The 19,524-nt window shown below is 38.7% G+C and overlaps 1 protein-coding gene across 4 annotated transcripts in view; it reads right to left on the bottom strand.

The window, feature by feature from the left end:
• Herc2 (HECT and RLD domain containing E3 ubiquitin protein ligase 2) overlaps positions 1-19,524 on the bottom strand; it is a 181,677-nt gene that overhangs the window by 92,014 nt on the left and 70,139 nt on the right. For all 4 annotated transcript variants that reach the window (XM_006540639.2, NM_010418.2, XM_006540637.3 and 1 more), the window contains exons 21-35: positions 18,058-18,242; positions 17,319-17,474; positions 15,405-15,590; positions 8,448-8,618; positions 7,885-7,988; positions 7,215-7,365; positions 4,977-5,191; positions 4,624-4,756; positions 4,390-4,517; positions 4,106-4,301; positions 3,067-3,200; positions 2,393-2,566; positions 2,182-2,318; positions 1,916-2,067; positions 817-1,008 (exon numbers count right to left, since the gene is read on the bottom strand). In XM_006540639.2, the coding sequence (XP_006540702.1) occupies positions 817-1,008; positions 1,916-2,067; positions 2,182-2,318; positions 2,393-2,566; positions 3,067-3,200; positions 4,106-4,301; positions 4,390-4,517; positions 4,624-4,756; positions 4,977-5,191; positions 7,215-7,365; positions 7,885-7,988; positions 8,448-8,618; positions 15,405-15,590; positions 17,319-17,474; positions 18,058-18,242 (2,414 nt within the window). The remainder of the gene's footprint in view (positions 1-816; positions 1,009-1,915; positions 2,068-2,181; positions 2,319-2,392; positions 2,567-3,066; positions 3,201-4,105; positions 4,302-4,389; positions 4,518-4,623; positions 4,757-4,976; positions 5,192-7,214; positions 7,366-7,884; positions 7,989-8,447; positions 8,619-15,404; positions 15,591-17,318; positions 17,475-18,057; positions 18,243-19,524) is intronic.

The following is a 19,524-nucleotide window of genomic DNA, read 5'->3' as shown; positions in this document are numbered from 1 at the left end:
TCTTGTTCCAGTACAAAACAACCTGGAAACACCAATAGGTGGCCTCCAAAATGCAGTATCCACCTGTAACACTACCACATGACCTCAGTATTCTACTCCTTTTATAAACAAAAGAACTAAAAATAGGTATTCAAGAATTTACATACAAACATTCCTAACAAAACTACTTAGTAAAGTAAATAGTAAGACGATCCATCTATCCACCAGTGTATAAATGTCAAATAGGCAAATAATAACATTTTCAGTTATAAAAAGAATGAAGTACTGTCATGTACTAAAACTCAAATATAAAAGCCTACAAATTGCAAGACTGCACTCACATGAAATACTCAAAAATGTAAATCCATTGAAGCAGAACGCTGATTTTTAGTTTTCTGGGACATGACAACAATAGTGACTGATAAATGGACATAGATTTAATTTGTGTTTATGAAAAATTTCTGAAACAAGACAGCAGTAATAGCTGCTCAAAACATGAATGTCCCTGATGGGCATGGTGGCCCACACCTTTAAACCCAACACTCTGGAGGCAAAGGCTTGTTGATGTCTTTAACTTCAAGGTCAGCCTAGGCTCCATAGTGAGCTCTAAGCTAAGCATGCGTGGTGAAATCCTGTCTTAAAAAACAAAGCAACAAGATCAAAGAGAAAAATAAAGAAAATAAATAAAGGAAAAAAAGTCCCTAATATTGTTCAGTTACAAACTCAACACATTTAAAAGGCTTGCTTTTACGTTATGCGTACTTTACTACAATTTTATTTTAAGGAGAGAAAGTAAGTCACAGTTTCCTAAAGGGCCCAAAGCCAATTCCAACCTACCGATCAGCCTTAGGGCTGTCTGAGTGAGTGCCAGCGTGCCTGAGTTGAGCAGGAGGTCAAGGTTGTTTGCACCATGCTGCAGGGTGAGCATGCTGAGCATCACCAGAAGAAATCGAGCTTGTGGGATGGTACCCAGACTTGGTCCCGCCGGGTTCTCATTGGTAATGGTTTGTAGGGGAACAGGCTGGATACCTAACAAGCATTGACATTCTTTGAATTCCTTACTTCTGGGTACAATACACACAATCAATACACAATGGAGTTTGGTTATTAATTACTTGTTCATTTCTGTATCTTTTTTAAAAAATTGAGTTTCCACATAATGTGATTAGGGCAGATCTATTTTATTTTGTGATATTCCCATTATCTACATTCCACACACTGCTATCTCTGTCTTCAACATACAGTATAAAGGGGGTAAATTAAGTTAGCTCAGTAATAAATCTAGTACAATTTTTACCAGCACTCTGTAGGTAGATGTCTGTGTGAGTTGAAGGTCAACCTGATCTAAATATTGAGTTCCAGGTCGGCAAAGAATACATAGTAAGACCCTGACTCTTAGTAAGATCCAAAAACTCAAAATGAAACAACAAAAAATGCAAACAAATACCAATTTAAAAGTTTGGGGATGAGCACCCCAAAGTGTGACACTCCATATTATACAATAGCACCCTAAAGTTTAAAAACAGTATCATGATGTTTTCTAAAAATCTTTGGCCATCTTTCACTATACTACCAAACAACAAGTCTTATTATTTCTCTATAGAAACTCAAATTATCTAGAAGAAAAGTATTAGTTTACAACACTGACACCCTAAAGAATATGGTATAATACTCCTAACAATGTAGTTTTCAGAATATTTTGAGATTATTCATTTTGACAAATTTTCAAAGTCCTATTCTCAATCTTTAAAAGAAAAAAAAAAAAAGGCTAAAAGCACCTAAGATTATTGATCTGATAAACGGGTTTCTAAAGCAAAAAGTAACCTTTTTGTAAATTTACACAACGTATAGTATATGGCACTGCTGCAATCACAGACATTACCTAACACCAGTTTTAAAATAAAGCCTTCTAATTATCACTTTTTGTTTAGCTCACCCAGCTCTTTAAACCTGGCACTTGCATCCATCAGAACAGATCGAATATTCTGAACTGCCCAAGCATACAGCTTGCCAAAAGTCACTTCCAGCAGCATCCGATTAAATGGTGGGATCAAATCCACATCCCTCAAACAGTCTGTAAGTGGTTCCCTTTCAAACAAAGAAACACAACTTGACTTGGGACACTGCCAGACTTTTAACTTCAAAAGAACATTAGTGTGTTATCAAGATTCCCATATTGAGAAAAAATTTATAAAGCTTTACCCTATATCAATTCCTTCAGGAATAAGTCTTTGCCATCCACAAAACATAGCATACTGCACAGAAGGAAGTAAAAAACTTTTGGCTGCCAGTTTCAGAATTGTATCTATCCCTTCCAGACGAACCTCTGCTCTTTCCAACTGCAAAATAACAATATTTACAGTCAGTGCTCTATCTGACTCAATGCAAAGGATCGTGCCACAGAAAGTCTTACCTGTTTTAGGAGGCACTTCCGCATTTTTTCCACATCTACTGGCTCTTCTTTAAGGGCAAATTCAACAATTGTATTGAGGAGTGCAGACTGTGGGTAAAGGCCCTGTACATTTTGCTTTAACCATTTATATTTATGAACCCCTGTAACTGTATTCAACAATGGTTGCCATTTATCCTAACAAAAAAGAACAATATAAACAGTTAGTTTAACCTATTACCGTGTACTATAATAGTTCTTTGAATATAAACAAGATACCAATAGTTCTGTTGTTTGTATGCTAGGATCAGAACCCAAAACATTGTAACACAAGCTTGGAAAGCATTCTGTGTTGTCAATATTTTACATTGATTAAGTAACAGATATTACTTTTAAAAATATTAATAGCATCAGGAACCAATAGTTTCTCAAGCAAATAGAAAAATGAATGAATGATTAAAAAAAGAAAAGAAAAAAAATCAATACTGAGCCAAAAACAGAAGGAAATACTTTTCTAGCAGTGTAACTAGCCAGAACACTGTCAGCCAATTTTATTAAGCAGGCTGGGACCACACTTATAATAGCAACACACCACACTCACTACCCTGCAGGTGTTTAGTACAACAGCATGGTACCAGAGATTCATTTGTGTGTAGTATTTCTATAATGCAATCTAAGAAACACAGAACATACTTCACCTTGGGAGACTTCATAGAAATAGGTCTTTTGTCTACATTTATAGGACTATGAGGCAAAACACAAGCTTCTTCTAAATCACTCTCTTCATTTCCAATTTTTTCTTCACTATCAATAGATTCTGGTTTCTTAGGAACTATAATTAAAAACATAAAAATCATTTATATAACTTTTAATTAAATACTTTAATGTTGTAAGAATGAATAAGTTGGGGTTTCTGTTAGCTTGACCAAAGGCAGAGTATATCTAAAAAGAGGGAACCACAACTGAGAAGATGCCTCCCAAGACTGGCCTCTGGACAACCACTGGGACATTCTTTTAATACGTGATTGATGTGGGAGATCCCAGACCATACTATCCCTGGGATGGTGGTCCTGGGATCTACAAAAAATGAGCTGAGCAAGTCCTGCGAAGCAAGCCAGCAATCAGCACTCTCCCACTGCTTCTGTTTCAGTCCCTCTCTCCAGATTCCACTTGGAGCTCCTGTCCTGACTTTCCTCCGTGACGGAGTGTGATCTGAGAGCTGTAGGAACTCTTTCCTCTCCAAGTTGAGTTTGAGGGAAGAATGACCCACTCTATTCAACAGTTATAACTCTCCTGCTTTATTACTACAATCATCTCATACTGAGCCCAATTTACTGCACTTGGTACTTACTACCTGCAGTTTTGAGCACTGAAGGTCCTCGAAACTGCAGGTAGTACCCAGCACAATAAGTAAGATAGAGGGAAACTATTTTACTCAGTACTTCAAAACAACAAAACATTTTCTTAGAAAAATGGTAATATCAAATCATAAGATGAAATGTACCAATAATTTCATTACCAGGACAATGTTATAAATTTTTCCAATCAACTTACTAAAATAACCAAACCTATTGCTTTCAATCACAAATATACATAAATACTATGACAATACATAGAAATGCCACAGGCATTTTGATACATGCCAGTATCAAAAACTTCCCTCTGAAGTCGCAGACTCAGCCAAAGGTTCAGAAAGTATACACTGTAATAATATATTCCAACTTTTTCCATTATTACCTCTCTTTTTCCTTCTTTCTCGAATGATCTTCTGAGCTATCCTCCTCCAACGTGGTAATGAACCTAACAGCTTAAACTTAGACATTATAGAGAGGTCACTACAAACAGCAGGCCTCAATTCATTGAAGAGAAATCTCAAGCGTTCAATGACAGGAGCACACACCTCCTTGTAGGAACGGCCCTGTTCTTGATGAGTCTGCCAAGATAAATAAGGAAATGGACTTAACAATAAGTATTTTGGCAACAGTCTACACAACACAGAAAAAAAATTAAAGTCCACTCACCTTAATGAGTGAGCATTTTGCTTGGTAGACAACTCTACACACATCCACAACAGATTTAGGCAATGTTCTGTGCTTTACTTGCTCAATACCAAGTGTACCTACATGAACTAAAGATAATGCCACATGACCTGTAAAAGACATTTTGTGAAAAGGCAAGGTAGGAATTAATGTATACCACATGCCATTTGAAAGGTCTACAATGTAATTAAAACACATGAATACTAAGGTCTGTACCTAAATCTTCATGTTTTAAGAGGCAGCATAACAGAAGACGGCCAACCTCTTCCACAGGATGCTCAGGAGGAAACGTGATGGGTGTAGTCAAGTGGCACTGTCTACAGTACCTTTCAATTTGACACAGAAAGTCCTGCAAGAAGAAGGGATAGAGATAACCTCAGAGCCATGAGTAAATCTTCACAAACCCCAACACACCACAGCTTCTACCCAACTTTTTGCAACAGGTGATCTATACCTCACTTTTATGAATGCAGAATCAATTTATCACCTCAATACCATATCTCCACATAACACACAAAGCTGTGCTATGTTGAAGATACAGAATGCTAAGTCAGAAGAATCTAGCTCACCTTCACATTGTAGTCCTGGATGTTATTGTCTGCAATGGCTTGCAGGAAAGCCTGAGAATGATCACCCAAGGCCCATCTGTGAGAACACAGTCGGGACTTGCTGATGGGTGTGCCCCCAGGAGAGCTACAGTGGTCCTCATCTTTCTCTTCATTGTAGCTGTAGTGAATCTGGCTGGTCTGCAGACCCCCAGAAAAAATCGATGACTGCAGCCACTCTAGAAAATGTATAAGTATTCATTGCAGAGAAACTGAAATAAACTCTTCAGAAATAAACACACAGGAAAAATAAGATAAAATCCTGAACTGAATACTCAATTTCAAAAATGAAATTCAGCAGCATTGTTAAGTTCCTAACACCCTCACATTCTCTATACCACAAGTTTGTGATTGTGTGATACACCTAAGGATGATGTGACGGTTAGTTTGAACAAACCAACATCCTGACAAAATGTAGAATTAGAATCCCTTGAGAAGAGACTTCCTATAAGAGACTGTCTAGACGAGATGGATCCTTGAACATTTGTGGCAGATTGCCTTCAGTGCATCTAGTGACCTGGGAAGACCTAGGCTCATGAGGGACACCATTCTCAGGATTTGGCTACTGAACTGAAATTGCAGACAGTGAGCTGTGTAGTAAGCATAAATGTATTCATTTTCTCTCTGCTTTCAACTGTGTGAGTGATTAGCTATTTCAAGTTCTTGCCTTGACTTCCTACAATGATGGACTGTAACCTGCAATTGTAAGCCAATAAGCCTTTTCTTATCCTCAAGGCTGTGCCAAGGTGTTTTATCTGACAACAGGGATAGAACTAAAATGCATGATACTAGAACCCAGTGCAGGCTCACAAGTCTCTGTGGTCTGATTTGGAGACGGCTTCAACATGTCCCCAAAGGATTCATACATTGGGAGCTTGGTCCCCAATATTTTGATGCTAGGATATGATGAGACCTCTAAGATGTGAGCCCAGTGGGAGGCCCTCAGAGGTAGGTCACTGTGGCTGTGCCCAAGGAAGAAATATAGTACCTAGAGGATCCTGATTAGTTGTAGAGAGAACAATTTCTACAAAAGCCCAAAGTTCCCTCTTCAATCACACTCAGACTTTCTGTATTACCAGCTGATCTCATTTACCAGGCATAATGTAGCCGAATGGGCCTGTGAGTCACGCTACTTGGATTTACTTAGGATCTGTTAAGGGAACACACCATCTGAAGACTCGGGTACCACAACAAAAGCTCCCCTTACAGAGCTCAGCACTCAACTCCAGTTGTGAAGGGAAGACAGCAGAGGCATATCAAGGGCATGAAGGCAGAAAATCACCACTGTGCTAAAGGAAGAGGAAGTGACAACTGAGCATTCTGAGTTCTAGAATAAGACAAAGATACTGAGCATGCGGACAAGAGACAGCATGCCTGAAAAGTTTCTATAAAAACCATCTTCAATCTGGATTGTTCATAAAACTAAAGAAACAAGACAATATTTTAACAAACCCACAATCATCATCAAAAAAAAAAATCTTACTAATAGGAAAGCAAAAGACTGGAAAGGAGAGCTGTGTGTACTGTAGCATGTAAGATGCAGGATCAGGTAAGTCTGACAGGAATATATATACCTTTTGTTGTGGGAGTTAGGAGTATTAATTATAGCTGCTTATGTCTCACTGAAGGAAACCCCACTAGAAAATTAGTAGCAGGAACATTACTGCAGGCTTTCACTGAGGACCTAATTTATTAGTAAATCTAATCTAATCTGCTAATCACTCCAGCAATCAAATTTGGGATGCTTTCAGTGCTCTTATTGGATATCTAGATTTGAAGTGCTAGGGAACTTTCACAAATGGCTGTATCAATTCTTCTAAAACACAAGCTGAGGTGCCCTAATCACCTTGTGCTATAGAAAGAATTAGCAAGCACCTTTTATCCCCCAAAGACAAGCTTCTGAGCTGAATTGCACAGTGCCTTTCATTCATCTAACCCTAGAGTCTTCAAGCTCCTCCTTTGCTGACTTATGTGAAACTCATCCTCCATTACTATGTATGACAAGTTTCAGGGAGGAATACAAGTAATACAGTCTAGTTCACAGGCAACTTAGCAGGCATGGAGGCCAGCTTGCTGTCTCCAGACATCCACTCTAAAGGTTCCTGCCCTCCTTGGCATGTTCTTCCCATTAGGCATTTCTGTCCAAAGTACTGTACCATAAAACTGGTAAAACTGGTTAACAAAAAATAAATTTGTTCTTACTGGCGCATTCAACCTCCACAGGAGATAGTGGTGTGCTCATTGCTAAATAAGAAGCATGCAATCCAAGAAGTAGGCCCAGGTTCCTCTCTGTGTCAATCAGTGGTGAAGACAAACTTCCAAGATCTGGTATGGTAACAACTTCTTGGTCAGGCTGGAAAAATTAATTTGTTGGTTCAGAAAACAAAATTAATTAAAATTACAACATCAAAAAAACCCCAGCAGCTTATGTGCCTAAGATTGTCTATCACGATCAGAACAAAAATGTATTTGTTAGCACATCCCATAATGAGTTTATGTTATAGCAACCAACAAACTGCATATAAAACACTAGAGAGCAAACAGGAGAAAACAAATAACAGCTCTGGAGCATAAGAGGAGAACCCTGGGGGAAAGATTCTAAATTGACAAACGAACTGTAAGGACAAACTTTAATGTCTTTTCTTTTCTTTTTTTTTGAACATTTCTCTATTTCTGGCATGTTGTTAACTCTTCAAACTTGTATATAATAAACCTTAACACATAAAATGCAAATTTATTTGTCAAAAAATCCTAAGCCAACATAAATATTTTATGTCCAACTATTAGTATAACTAAGTAAAAAGTCATACCATAACAGGCACTTAAGAAGGGCACCTCCTCTATTTCACACAAAGCAGGCCCACAGCCTCACCTCCAAATACTGGCCAACACAGAAGGCATGCATGGATTCCTGTGTGTCTTCAAACTGCAAAGCTGCCTCCAGAGCGACCACTGGATCTTCCCCTGCAAACTGAGCTAAAACAAAAAGGGGAAGAGCAGTATGAGTTCAGTGCAGCTTGCACAGCTCTAGTTCATAGACAGAAGACAGGAAGTGAGTCTGGGTCGCTGTCTCGGAAGAATCTGCCACTCTCCCACGCTTGCCTCGGGCAACTCAAGTTCTACAAAGTACTTGGGGAAAAAGAGACAGGCAGATCTCTGAGTGCAAGGCCAGCCTGGTCTACAAGATTCCAAGACAGCCAAGAGCTACACGGAGAAAACTCTTATCTCAAAAAATAAAAAAACAACAGGAAGAAAAGCTTGATGATGAGAAATTCTTCAACTTGAACCTAAACTTGTTGTGAAGCCAGAACCAAAGTCCCAGATTTTGTTAAACCTGGGGCTAAATTTAACAACTTATTCATAAACTGTGGACTTTACTTAAAATCACACATAATGCAATTTTTAACAATGGAATAAAAAGTAAAAAAGCCTTACCCAGTATACTATTTCCTGTTAAGGATTGTGTCTGAAAGTCTTTTATACCATATACTTTTCCATCAATTACAGTCCAGAAGCCACCATCTTTATTATGGTTCTCCAAATCAGCTTTGCGTATCAGTGTTACCTCCTCATTATTTCTACAGTTCTGACCAGTGAAAAATGACTCTAAAGAAATAGAAACCAAACATCAGTCATCAGATCAAATGTCTCAACAATAAATCTTTTAAAACATAATACAGATGAAAACTTGAGTAGGAAAAGACCTTTTTTTGCACGATTATAGTGTGTTGTGTTTTTAATCCATGTATGCATAGGTGAAAGGCAGCAAGAGGTGGATTATGTTGTCTGTTGTCTTCTTAGATCAAAATCAACCAAATTTATTACTTATTGCTGAGTCTAGAGCTATTTTGGCTAGTTTGACTAGTCAGATTGCCCAAATGGTTCCCATATCCACCTCCTAGAAGCTGGGATTACACCCACCAGGCTTTTTTTTTTTCGCCTTTTCTTTTTGGGTTTGAGACAGGATTTCATATCACTATATAGCCTTGGCTGGCCTAAAACCCAGATTTCTGCCTCTCAAGTATGGAGGATTAAGGATATGCACCTTCACATCTGGATACCACCAGGCTTTTTTAACTGTGAATGATGGAGATACAAACTCCATCCTCAAACTTGCATAGCAAATACTTTACCCCCTGAATCATCCCCATCTCAGGCACAATGAAAAATGAAAAAGATTAAAAAATTGATGACATTAATATTCATTTTTGTTCATCAGAAAACAGTGTGAGAAGAAAAAAATTCTTCAAGAAATAAAGCCAAAGGCTTATTGGATGCAAAGTATATAATTACTTTAAAAAGAAGAAAAATGTGAATAAGACTTGAGTTGACACTTTGCAAAGAGAATGCTCACCTGGTTAACACACATGTAGAAGTATATTAAACCTGAATAATATCTGAAAAAAATTTATAAAAACTAGGATATAATTTAGTAGTAAAATTTTTGCCAAGGGTGTACAAGATCCTGGGTTTCATCCTTACCACCAAAAACAGAGGGAGGAAAAAAAAGGAAGCCACAGCAAAATACAGCAGTATATCCACCAAAAAGGACAAGTGCCAGGTCCTGATGCAGGAGTACAAAAATCCTCAAACTGAGTAATGGAGATGAAAGCTAGCACAGTAGCTACAAAAAAAGTGTCATTTTACAGTAACTATCATCTGCAAATGAAAAGAAACCAGCACTTCCACCAAGGAACACAACACTGTATAAGCCAAAACTTGCTGTAACCTAAACCTGGAATGAGCAAGTAGAATTAGTAAGTAAGGGAATGGGCAAATGATGGTATATTGCATATAGTAGTAAAAATAGAACTTGATTGTGACATGAAGCTAAGAGACACAATGCTGAGGAAAAGAAGGCAGACCCAAAGATATAACTGTACAACTTCATTCATGTGAGGTCCAAGGACAGATAAAATTAAAAACTAGACTGTTCAGGAGCAAATGTTTACTTGATAATAAAATGGTAATAAGCATTCATCCCGGAGAGGGCACCTTCCCAGATAAGGCAGTGTTTGTAACAGCCTTGGCATGTTTCCATACTTAACCTAGACAGATGAAACAGCTTTCCCTACCAGCAAACACAGAGCTAGTCTTCGCATGCGTGTGTGCTGCATATGCATATATATATATATATATATATATATATATATATATATATATATATATATATATATATACACACACACACACACACACACACACACACATATATATGTGTGTATATGTGTATATGTGTGTATATGTGTGTGTGTGTGTGTGTATAGATATAGATATATAGATATAACACAAAAGTTTTTTTAAAGATGGTTTTGAGTGACTGTTGAGTGTTTGTCCTAACCAGGACATATATAATGCCCCCCACCTTTACTCCTCAGGTGGCAGGGGAGATAGAAATGGGATAAGAGACAGAATGGAGAGGAGTGCTGTGAAAGTATCTTCTAGATATGCCTGACTGTTATATCCATGAACTCTCAGAAGTGGGGATACATGCACAAAACTGGGCCTATCAACAGAACATCATGGGTGTGGAATTGGTTCATAAGGCCCCATCTCTCCCAGAGCAGTTAATGCAATTAGTAGCTGCTGAGAGAGCATATTACATATTACATATTACTCAATAGTGCAGCCACTTATGGCCTTTGTCTTAAGTAACAGCTCCCTACCAACACTCAAGAAGGCAACACTAATTAAATGCAGTGGGCCATGAAAGAAAGGGAAAGTGGGGGGGGGGAGAAAGGGGAGGGGAGGAAAGTGGGTAAAAGATTAATTTTGAGGGAAAAAAAGAATCTGGTGGGATGGGGAATGGAATAAGGCAGAAAAATGTAGAGAATATGATCAAAGTATATCATGAAAAATCCAATCTTAAATATAACATTTTTAATAATTTTTCTGAGAATTTCATACATGTATACAATGTATTTTTATCACATTTGCCACCTTCCCCTCTCCTCCAATTCTTCCCAGATGCTGGCCCACCTGCTCCATACCCACTCAAGATTTATGGGGGGGGGGGGGTATTGTTTTTAATAATCTACCCAGTCCAATTTTTGTTGCCCATATACTCATGAGTATGGATTCTTCTACTTGAGTCCAGGAGCCACACCCACAAAGAAAAGTGACACCATTGACTCTCCCTAGCTCCTCGGTTGGAAGTAAATCATTAGAAACCCCCGTCACAATCCATGGTACAATGTTGAATACCCTCATCTTTCACAGGTCTGCGTAAGCAACCACGAGTGCTATGAGTTTTACAGTGCAACAATTCTGCTGTGTCTGGATGTCTGCTTCACACTGGTCCTCCCAAACCTCTCTGGCTCTTGAAATATGTCTACACCCTATCCATGATGGTCCATAAGCCCTGGAGTGGGTAGGGAGTCAGAATCATATCCAATGTGTGGCTGTACACTCCAGAGACACTTGTACCTTGTGCTCTGTACTTTGACCAGTCGCAAGCTTCTTCCTCAACTACCAGCCACAGTACAAAGAAACTTCTCTGGTGAAGTCTGAGAGCTATCCATAGAGTACATGGGTACTGGCATAAAACTTTATAGGTCAATTTGATACTGTGTCCATTTAGCAAAGCAATAGTACTAAGTCCACCAGTGTTTCCTAAGAACTCAACCGTGACTCTGACCAGATTTACAGGACCAGAGATGCATTACCTCCTACGAAGAAGTCTAAACCCACCAACAACTGTCAGTCCTATATAACAACTGTTAGTCCTATATAACAACTGTCAGTCCTATATAACATCTCCGCCATTTTTATACCATTTTTACATCTTGCCACACTAATTGTTACTGTAGCTCACAGGGCGTATCTCTAGGTTAAGAATGTTATTGAATTATGATTTAGTTCTCTTGATTTGCTGAACATATTCTGTATGAAAATGATTTCTTTTAACTGAACAAGAAATCTTTGGTGTAGCATTTGGTTTACAGTGATGAATGTTCTGTGGGTATTTGAAAAGTATTTTCCCGTTGTTTGTGTTTGATGGGTACAGTTAGAACACTCAGATGGATGACATCTTTCATGCTTTCAGAGTCTTGTCACTTTTGATCTAATGGAGCCTTGGGTTATAGGGACAGGGAATTTGAAATAGGAAGTATTAATTTGCTAAGTATCAAAGTAATTGAAATTACAGTTCTGTTATTATCTGCTATTTTTGGTTTCTAATAGTTGTGTATACTTTTATAACATTTAAAACAAGCTTTACAGGCTGGCGAGATGGCTCAGCGGGTAAGAGTACTGACTGATCTTCTGAAAGTCCTGAGTTCAAATCCCAGCAACCACATGCTGGCTCACAACCAATGAGATTTGACGCCCTCTTCTGGTGCACCTGAAGACAGCTACAGTGTACTTATAAAAGAGTGAGCAGAGGTCCTAAAAACTCAATTCTCAACAACCACATGAAGGCTCACAACCATCTGTAAAGCTACAGTGTACTCATATACATAAAATAAATAAGTCTTTTAGAAAAACAAGCTTTACAGCAATTCTTGTACTATAGAATGCCTATTTCATTGGGAAAAAGACTTCCTTGAAATTTATTTTGCTATATTCATAGAATCTCTTTAAGTCTCTTAGGTTTCCTAATTCAGTTGTATGCTTTGCTCGTCTGGTTTTTGTTTGTTTGTTTTGTTGTTTTTGTCATTTTTTGTTTTGATTTGATTTTTGCTTTGTTTTTTGTTTTGTTTTGTTTTGTTTTGGTCCTTTTTTATATTTTCTACTACCTCTGATTTTTAGTGCATCTATCATGGGCAGCATAAATTTTCGCTTTTAAAATTCAATTGAATGATTAGAACATTAGTCCCTTTGTATCTTGTTATTTGGTTCTTTTTGTTTTGTTTTGTTTAATTTAGAAAATCTACAAATTTCTAGATTGTTTTCAAATGTACATTTTCTGAATATCTGTGGTATGAAAGATCTCACTGTAGATTGCTGTCTGTAAGCAGGTGAGGGCAGGTGAAAAATAAGGCTAGAGCCTACGATTGGGCAGTGGAAAAAAATCTGAGAATTTTAGAGATAAGTACAGAGAGACAGAAAGGAAAATTAGGAGATAAGACGGAACCTATAGGAGAGGAAGAGGAAGCAGAACCATGCAGTCCTGGGGACCTGGGGTTTTCTTAGATAGATGAGTAAATAATAAATAAGTAGGGTGTGTTTGCTCCATCTAGGTGTGTAGCTTGTGTTTATATCAATTGAGTTTTAAGTTCTTCCTGTGGGCACTTTGTGAGTTGAGAATTTATTAATATAAATCTAATTGATAAATTAAAAGAAAAAGAATGTTAATGACTCTATTCCCATCCCCAGCCTAAATTTACTTATCTCCAGGTAGGTACATAATGGCTGGCCAGCAGGGATAGAGATTCTAGACCAGTACCAGCTTGAGTTGTCCACATCCTGTGACGAATGTGTGTAGTATCCCCAGCAATACAGTCTTATCACCAAATTCTTGTGGGCAACCAAGAGCAACAGCAATAGCCTATATATTCAGGAGGAGTCTCTGGCACATCAGTGAACAACAGCTTGAAAAAAGATTTGCCATAGGTAGCATTGGGTCTTTTATTTGTCAACCGATGATTACTGGGAGGAGCATTATACATGTATTTTGGAAGCTTATAAAATAATTATACTTCCATATTTTTTAAGGTTATTACAAGCTCCATGGCGCAGTGGATAAAGGCACTTGCCACACAAGCCAGACACCTGAGGTCAATCCCCAGAAGCCGTGTAAATGTGTAAAGAGATAACTGACTCCACAAAGTTGTCCTTTGACCTCCACGTTCATGCTCTAGCATACATGCACCATCACTCAACATCCTAACCAATGCACACACAAATGATAATAACAAAAATATTTTTAGGGGCTGGAGAGATGGCTCAGCAGTTAAGAGCACTGACTGCTCTTCCGAAGGTCCTGAGTTCAAATCCCAGCAACCACATGGTGGCTCACAACCATCCTTAACAAGATCTGGTGCCCTCTTCTGGAGTGTCTGAAGACAGCTACAGTGTACTTTCATTAAATAAATAAATAAATAAATAAATAAATAAATAAATCTTTAAAAAAAAGAAAAAATATTTTTTAAAACATCAACAAAAAAGGATTTAAAATCTGTAAAATTTGATCAAATTCATGCTCTTATTCAAATTTAGCAGAGAAGACAAAAAGGGCAACATTTAAGTTGACTCTGAAATAAAAATAGAAAAATAGGACTGAAATAAGTTTTAACTACATTTTAAAATAAATTTCCTAAAAATGTAAAAAACTTGATTTGACATCCTAGGCAATTTTCTTCAGGTGTTCTGTCAGCTCTGGTTTAAGCTTAGAGTGTAAAGGTGATTATGTAAAGGGGAAACGGAAAGAAAATCAGCTAGCAAGAGCTTTCATGAAAACCAATATATAACTCTGGCTAATTCTGAACTCACAACACCAGAATCACACAGAGCAGTAGCTTAGCTTCAGCTTCAAATATCCCACAGCTCAAAAATGGAGAAGTCCAAGCTTTGTTTCAACTTGCTACATACTATACTTTTGAGGTTTGATCTTTTGATGTATTGTAAATGATAAATACTAGCCATGGCCTGGCTGCTCCCACGACTGAGAGAGTCCACAAGTACACTGTGACCTTGCCAACAGCTAATAACTACGCAGAAGAGACATGGGGGTAGGGATGCCTGGCCTTGGAGTGTGAGGGACCACAAGGAAAAGAGAAGGTGAAAAGAGAAGGAGGTTGCCATGGGGAAGGTGAGTCATAAAATATGGCTCTGAGGGCTAGCCAATGAAAGTTAAGAGTAGCCCAGATGAAACATGGCAAATTATAAAATGGGGTTATCGATGAGGAAATAGATTCTAATAGTAGAGAGGGTAAATATCTGTCCAACTTTAGTGCTGATTAAGTCTTATGAATATTAAAGATGTGTGTCTTTTATCCAGGAACTGAATAATCAAAGGCGGGATAGAGAATATAAATTGAGATTAAATATTTTCGACAACAACAGACAATGACTAAAAAGACAAAGTCAATTAAATACAGAATTCCCTGTTCACCAATGTTAAAACATCATGAATGACTTCAGAAAGTCAGCCCCAACCAGGGTACTCTATACCTAATCACCTAATAGTGACTTATAGAAAAACTACTCAGGGAAGGGTTTTGAAAAGTTTCTAAATTTCAGAATTTAAATACTAAATGAAAAATCTCTCTTAAATGTAACCTAAATCTCTTATTTGGATAATATTCTATTCCCACTCACATGGCCATCAGTGAAAATAGCAGTAATTAGACTTCCTTTTTCAAATTCTTTCAGTCAGAAAGGAAGGACTAGGTTATAGCACACAAAAGTAAAACTCCCTCAGTGAAGGTGCTTTAGGTGAAGATAGCATACCCATAATCCCAGGCCAGGCCAGCTCTTCATGATCATCCCGCTCCTTCCCTGGTGCTAAATGGTTGAAACGATCCAGGTGCTCCAGGAGGCCTCCAAGCAGAGGTATAGCTCCAGCCTCTTGCATTAGGCTGGCGTTCTTACTGAGCAGAAGCACGATGGACACCACTAGCTCCGGAAGGAGTACACCTACATTTCAACAAAAAAGTCAAGAAGCTGTTTACAGTGTGGGCTGGGACAGCAGGCCCCTAGCATGCTCAATGTTAAAAAAGCAAAACAAAACAACACAGAATTAATAACCTTGCACTATGTTTAAATTCTATGTCACAGAACAAGAAAGGCTTATTATGTGTTAGGATATTTCTGTTAGCATAGTACTATTTTTTTAAAGAGAGCAGTACAGCTTTAAGATTGAACTTTTTTTTCACAAATAGGACTTTTTAGTTGTCACTATTAAAAATCTTGATTCGAAATAGATTCTTGGACTGGTAGTCTGAACTCTTAAGGGACATAAATAATTTTCAGCCAGGCGGTGGTGGCTCACGCCTTTGATCCCAGCACTTAGGAGGCAGAGGCAGGCGGATTTCTGAGTTCCAGGCCAGCCTGGTCTACAGAGTGAGTTCCAGAACAGCCAGGGCTACACAGAGAAACCCTGTCTCAAAAAAACAAAAAAGAAAAACAAAAAAACAAAAAAAAAAATAAATAAAAAACATACACACTTCAAACACAGACCTATTTCACCTGTGTGTGATGTATTCGGAAAAGTACATGTTTGGCAATATTTTTACCATCTAAAAATAAGCCCTACAAAATAATGCTCTGATCTCAGAAAATTAGCACATCATTCTGAGAGTAGCAGCTCATTTTTATATGGTCAAAATGGAACGAAATCCTAAGCACTCATCTCCCTACATCGCCATCTGTATTATACGGTTCTGTTACCAGGTTACTTAACAAAAAGGGGAAAGGGAGAAAAGGAAGGAGGGATGGAAAGACAAGGGGACTAATGGGAAGACCAGAAGTCACAACTGACCTGGACCCCCACCCCCGAGATCTCTCAGACACTGAGCCACCAACCAGGTAGTATACACCAGCTGATATGAGGTCCCTGACACATATACAGCAGACAACTGTCTGGTCTGGCCTCCGTAAGAGAACATGCACCTAACTCTGAAGAGACTTGAAGCCTCAGGGAGTGTGGAAGCCAGGTGGGGTGGGGGTGAGGGGATGGGGACATCCTCTTGGGGGTAGGGGGAGGAGGTATGGGACGGGGAGACGTCTGGGGAGCAGATTGGGAGGGGTATGAAGTCTGGACTGTAAAAAAGGATTAAAGAATAAAAATAGCCTGATGTAGCTGTCTCCTGAGAGGTTCTACCAGAGCCTGACAAAGACAGAGGCGGATGCTTGCAGCCAACCATTGGACTGAGCTCAGGGTCCCCAATGGAGAAGTTAGAGAAAGGACTGAAGGAGCTGAAGGAGTTTGCAACCCCATAGAAAGATCAACAATGTCAACCAGCCAGACCCCACCACCACCCCACAGAGTTCCCAGGGAGCCACCAACCAAGGAGTACACAGAGAGGGACCTATGGCTCCAGCCACATATGTATCAGAGGATGGCCTTGTCAGGCATCAATGGAAGAAGAGGCCCTTGGTCCTGTGAAGGCTCGATGCCCCAGTGTAGGGGAATGCGAGGGCAGGAAGGTAGGAGTGGGTTGGATGGGTAGGGGAACACCAAGAATAAAAAAAAAATTAATAAGGGGACTAGAAAATGTAGAGTTGAACACACAGTTTTATCAGTAAAGGATACACCATAGCTTTTACCAGTCTCCTAAAATAAGTTAACATATGTCCAGTCAAAGTAAAAGAAAGATAAAAAAAAAAAAAAAAAAAAAGTAAAGAAACACTACAGAAAGATACCTGTAAAGTCCCCTTCCATTACGCAGGCCACTTCTGCAAAGTGCTGCCAGCTGCTAGAAGCGATGCTGGCAGCCACAGGCAATATGTCTCCAATGTGTGTACACACAAGGGCTGTGTACTTTTTCAGCAAAGAGCCAACACCCATTAGCTCAGGACCTTAAAGGAAGAGTCACAAAATTACATTTTCATTACTAAAAGTTTTCTCCTACAACTGAGTTATTCGGGTTACCTATTTACCCCAGAAAGAACAATTTACCATCAGCCTTTGGCTCTTTTTTGTATCATAGAACTAGAGGGATAATGAATTTGGTTACATGCCTGATAACCTTGAAAACTGAAATGCTTAGACAATTAAGTAAAATAATGATGCTCCACCACTGGAAAGAGCACCCACATGGCAGCTTACAACCATAACTCCAGTGCCAGGAAACCTGAAGCCCTCTTCTGACCTCTGTGAGTACCAAACATACATGTGCTCCATATATATACATGCAGGGAAAGGAGTCACATATGTAAAAATGAATTTTTATAAATTCATATTTTTAAAGTGATTAGCATATATATATATATATATATATGCTCAAAAAAGTAGACTAAAAACGTAGCTTTCAGAATTTGTACATTTAGTATAATTTAAGAACCACATCTGGATACACAGTCAGAGCATACCAAACAAAACAAAAACAAAATTTAAAAGCTCCAAATGTATAAGACATCTTCATGTCTTAAAATAACTTACTGGAAGTATCTGAGATTGGACCAATCTTCTCTCCTGGGTAAAGTTTACTAATGAGCAGGCGTTGAAAGCGCAGCAACAGATCCAGTGAAGCCGATCTTTCACAACTCTGCTGCTCAAAGTCCAGACATGAGGAAATGCGGCGAGCAACATCTTTCAGTCTGGCTACAGTCTGAGAAGCAATGTTTCTAAGTAAGGGAAGAGAAAGTAAAAAATGAAGGATTTCTGTTAAAAAGCAAAGGAAAGAACTTTACATGAAATAATTACCAGAAGCATAGATCATACAGAAGTTACCCACCAAATGTATGAGATGGATCTGCAGGCAGCAAGGACACTCTCATTCCAAACTGATCAGATGCCAAAGATCTAATAAAGCCCTACCAGAACATCAATGACACAAAATGAGAGCAGATCGTGCTCAAAAAGGTAGAGTTCTATAAAAACGTTTGAAAGCAAAACTCATTTTTTTCCCTCCAGAGCAGTACTTCAAATATAAATGTCATCTGTTCTAAAAGTCAAAATGTACCACATCACTACACTGCCTTTGCAAGTCTGCTTTCGGCGCCTGCTGAAGGATGGCATATGGAGATCCTTTGAGCAGAGAACACAGGAAGGAATACTAAAATGAGTATAAATTGCCCCTGATTAGAATAAGATGCCCAAACACAGCTTGGAGGAGTAGCTTCAGTCCCTGCTATGTATGGAGACTTGCGCTCCCAAGGGTGAGACGAGAGGAATAAAGTCATGAACGTCTACCAAGTTTAAAAGGCAGTGGAGGTTCCTATTCTATGAGCCAGGTACAAAGGAGCAAAGGTAGAAAGAACAAGGGTCAGAAGTAGAGAGGCATCAGAACCATGATGCTAGAATGAGATTCTGCAACATGGACACCTGAGGCTTTGCTTGCTTGTTTGTTTGTTTGGGGGCTACAATCTATATAAGCAGGGTGTAACTGAGCTCAGCATGAAATCAGTGCAAAGCTAACAGGGAACACCACATGGAATTCTTGCTAAGTAACCACAACCCCAGCCCCCAGTGAGCCAGGCCTGAGAACAGAAAGAGGAATCGATTAATGAAGGGAAACAGAAAAGACAAGAGCCGAAGTCAAGCCTGCTTCCAGGGCTGCCACCAATCAGACCTACCCCAGCAGCTCCAGGCAGAAATATATTTAAGCTACCAACACCTACCATGGTCCCCAGAAGACCTCCTGGGACCTACTCATCAGAAAAGAATAAGAGCATACTTTGGGCTACACCTCTGTTTTTAAATATTAATGTCTTTTGAGAATTTCATGTTTTATGAGACTTCACCTCTTAATTCCTACTGTAACAGCAGACTATTGAAAAAAATATTGATAGTTTCTATACTGTGGTTGATACAAAACTTTGAACAATGTGAATGAAGACAGGACAGTAAGAAAAAATTGAGTAGCCAGGGCTCCTACAGTAATTTAACTTATACACTGTAATATTT

This window comes from Mus musculus, chromosome 7 (genome assembly GCF_000001635.26).
Source record: "Mus musculus strain C57BL/6J chromosome 7, GRCm38.p6 C57BL/6J".
NCBI classification, from domain to species: domain Eukaryota; kingdom Metazoa; phylum Chordata; class Mammalia; order Rodentia; family Muridae; genus Mus; species Mus musculus.
The sequence above is the reverse complement of the archived record's forward strand: the minus strand, read 5'-3'. Positions and strand labels throughout refer to the sequence as shown.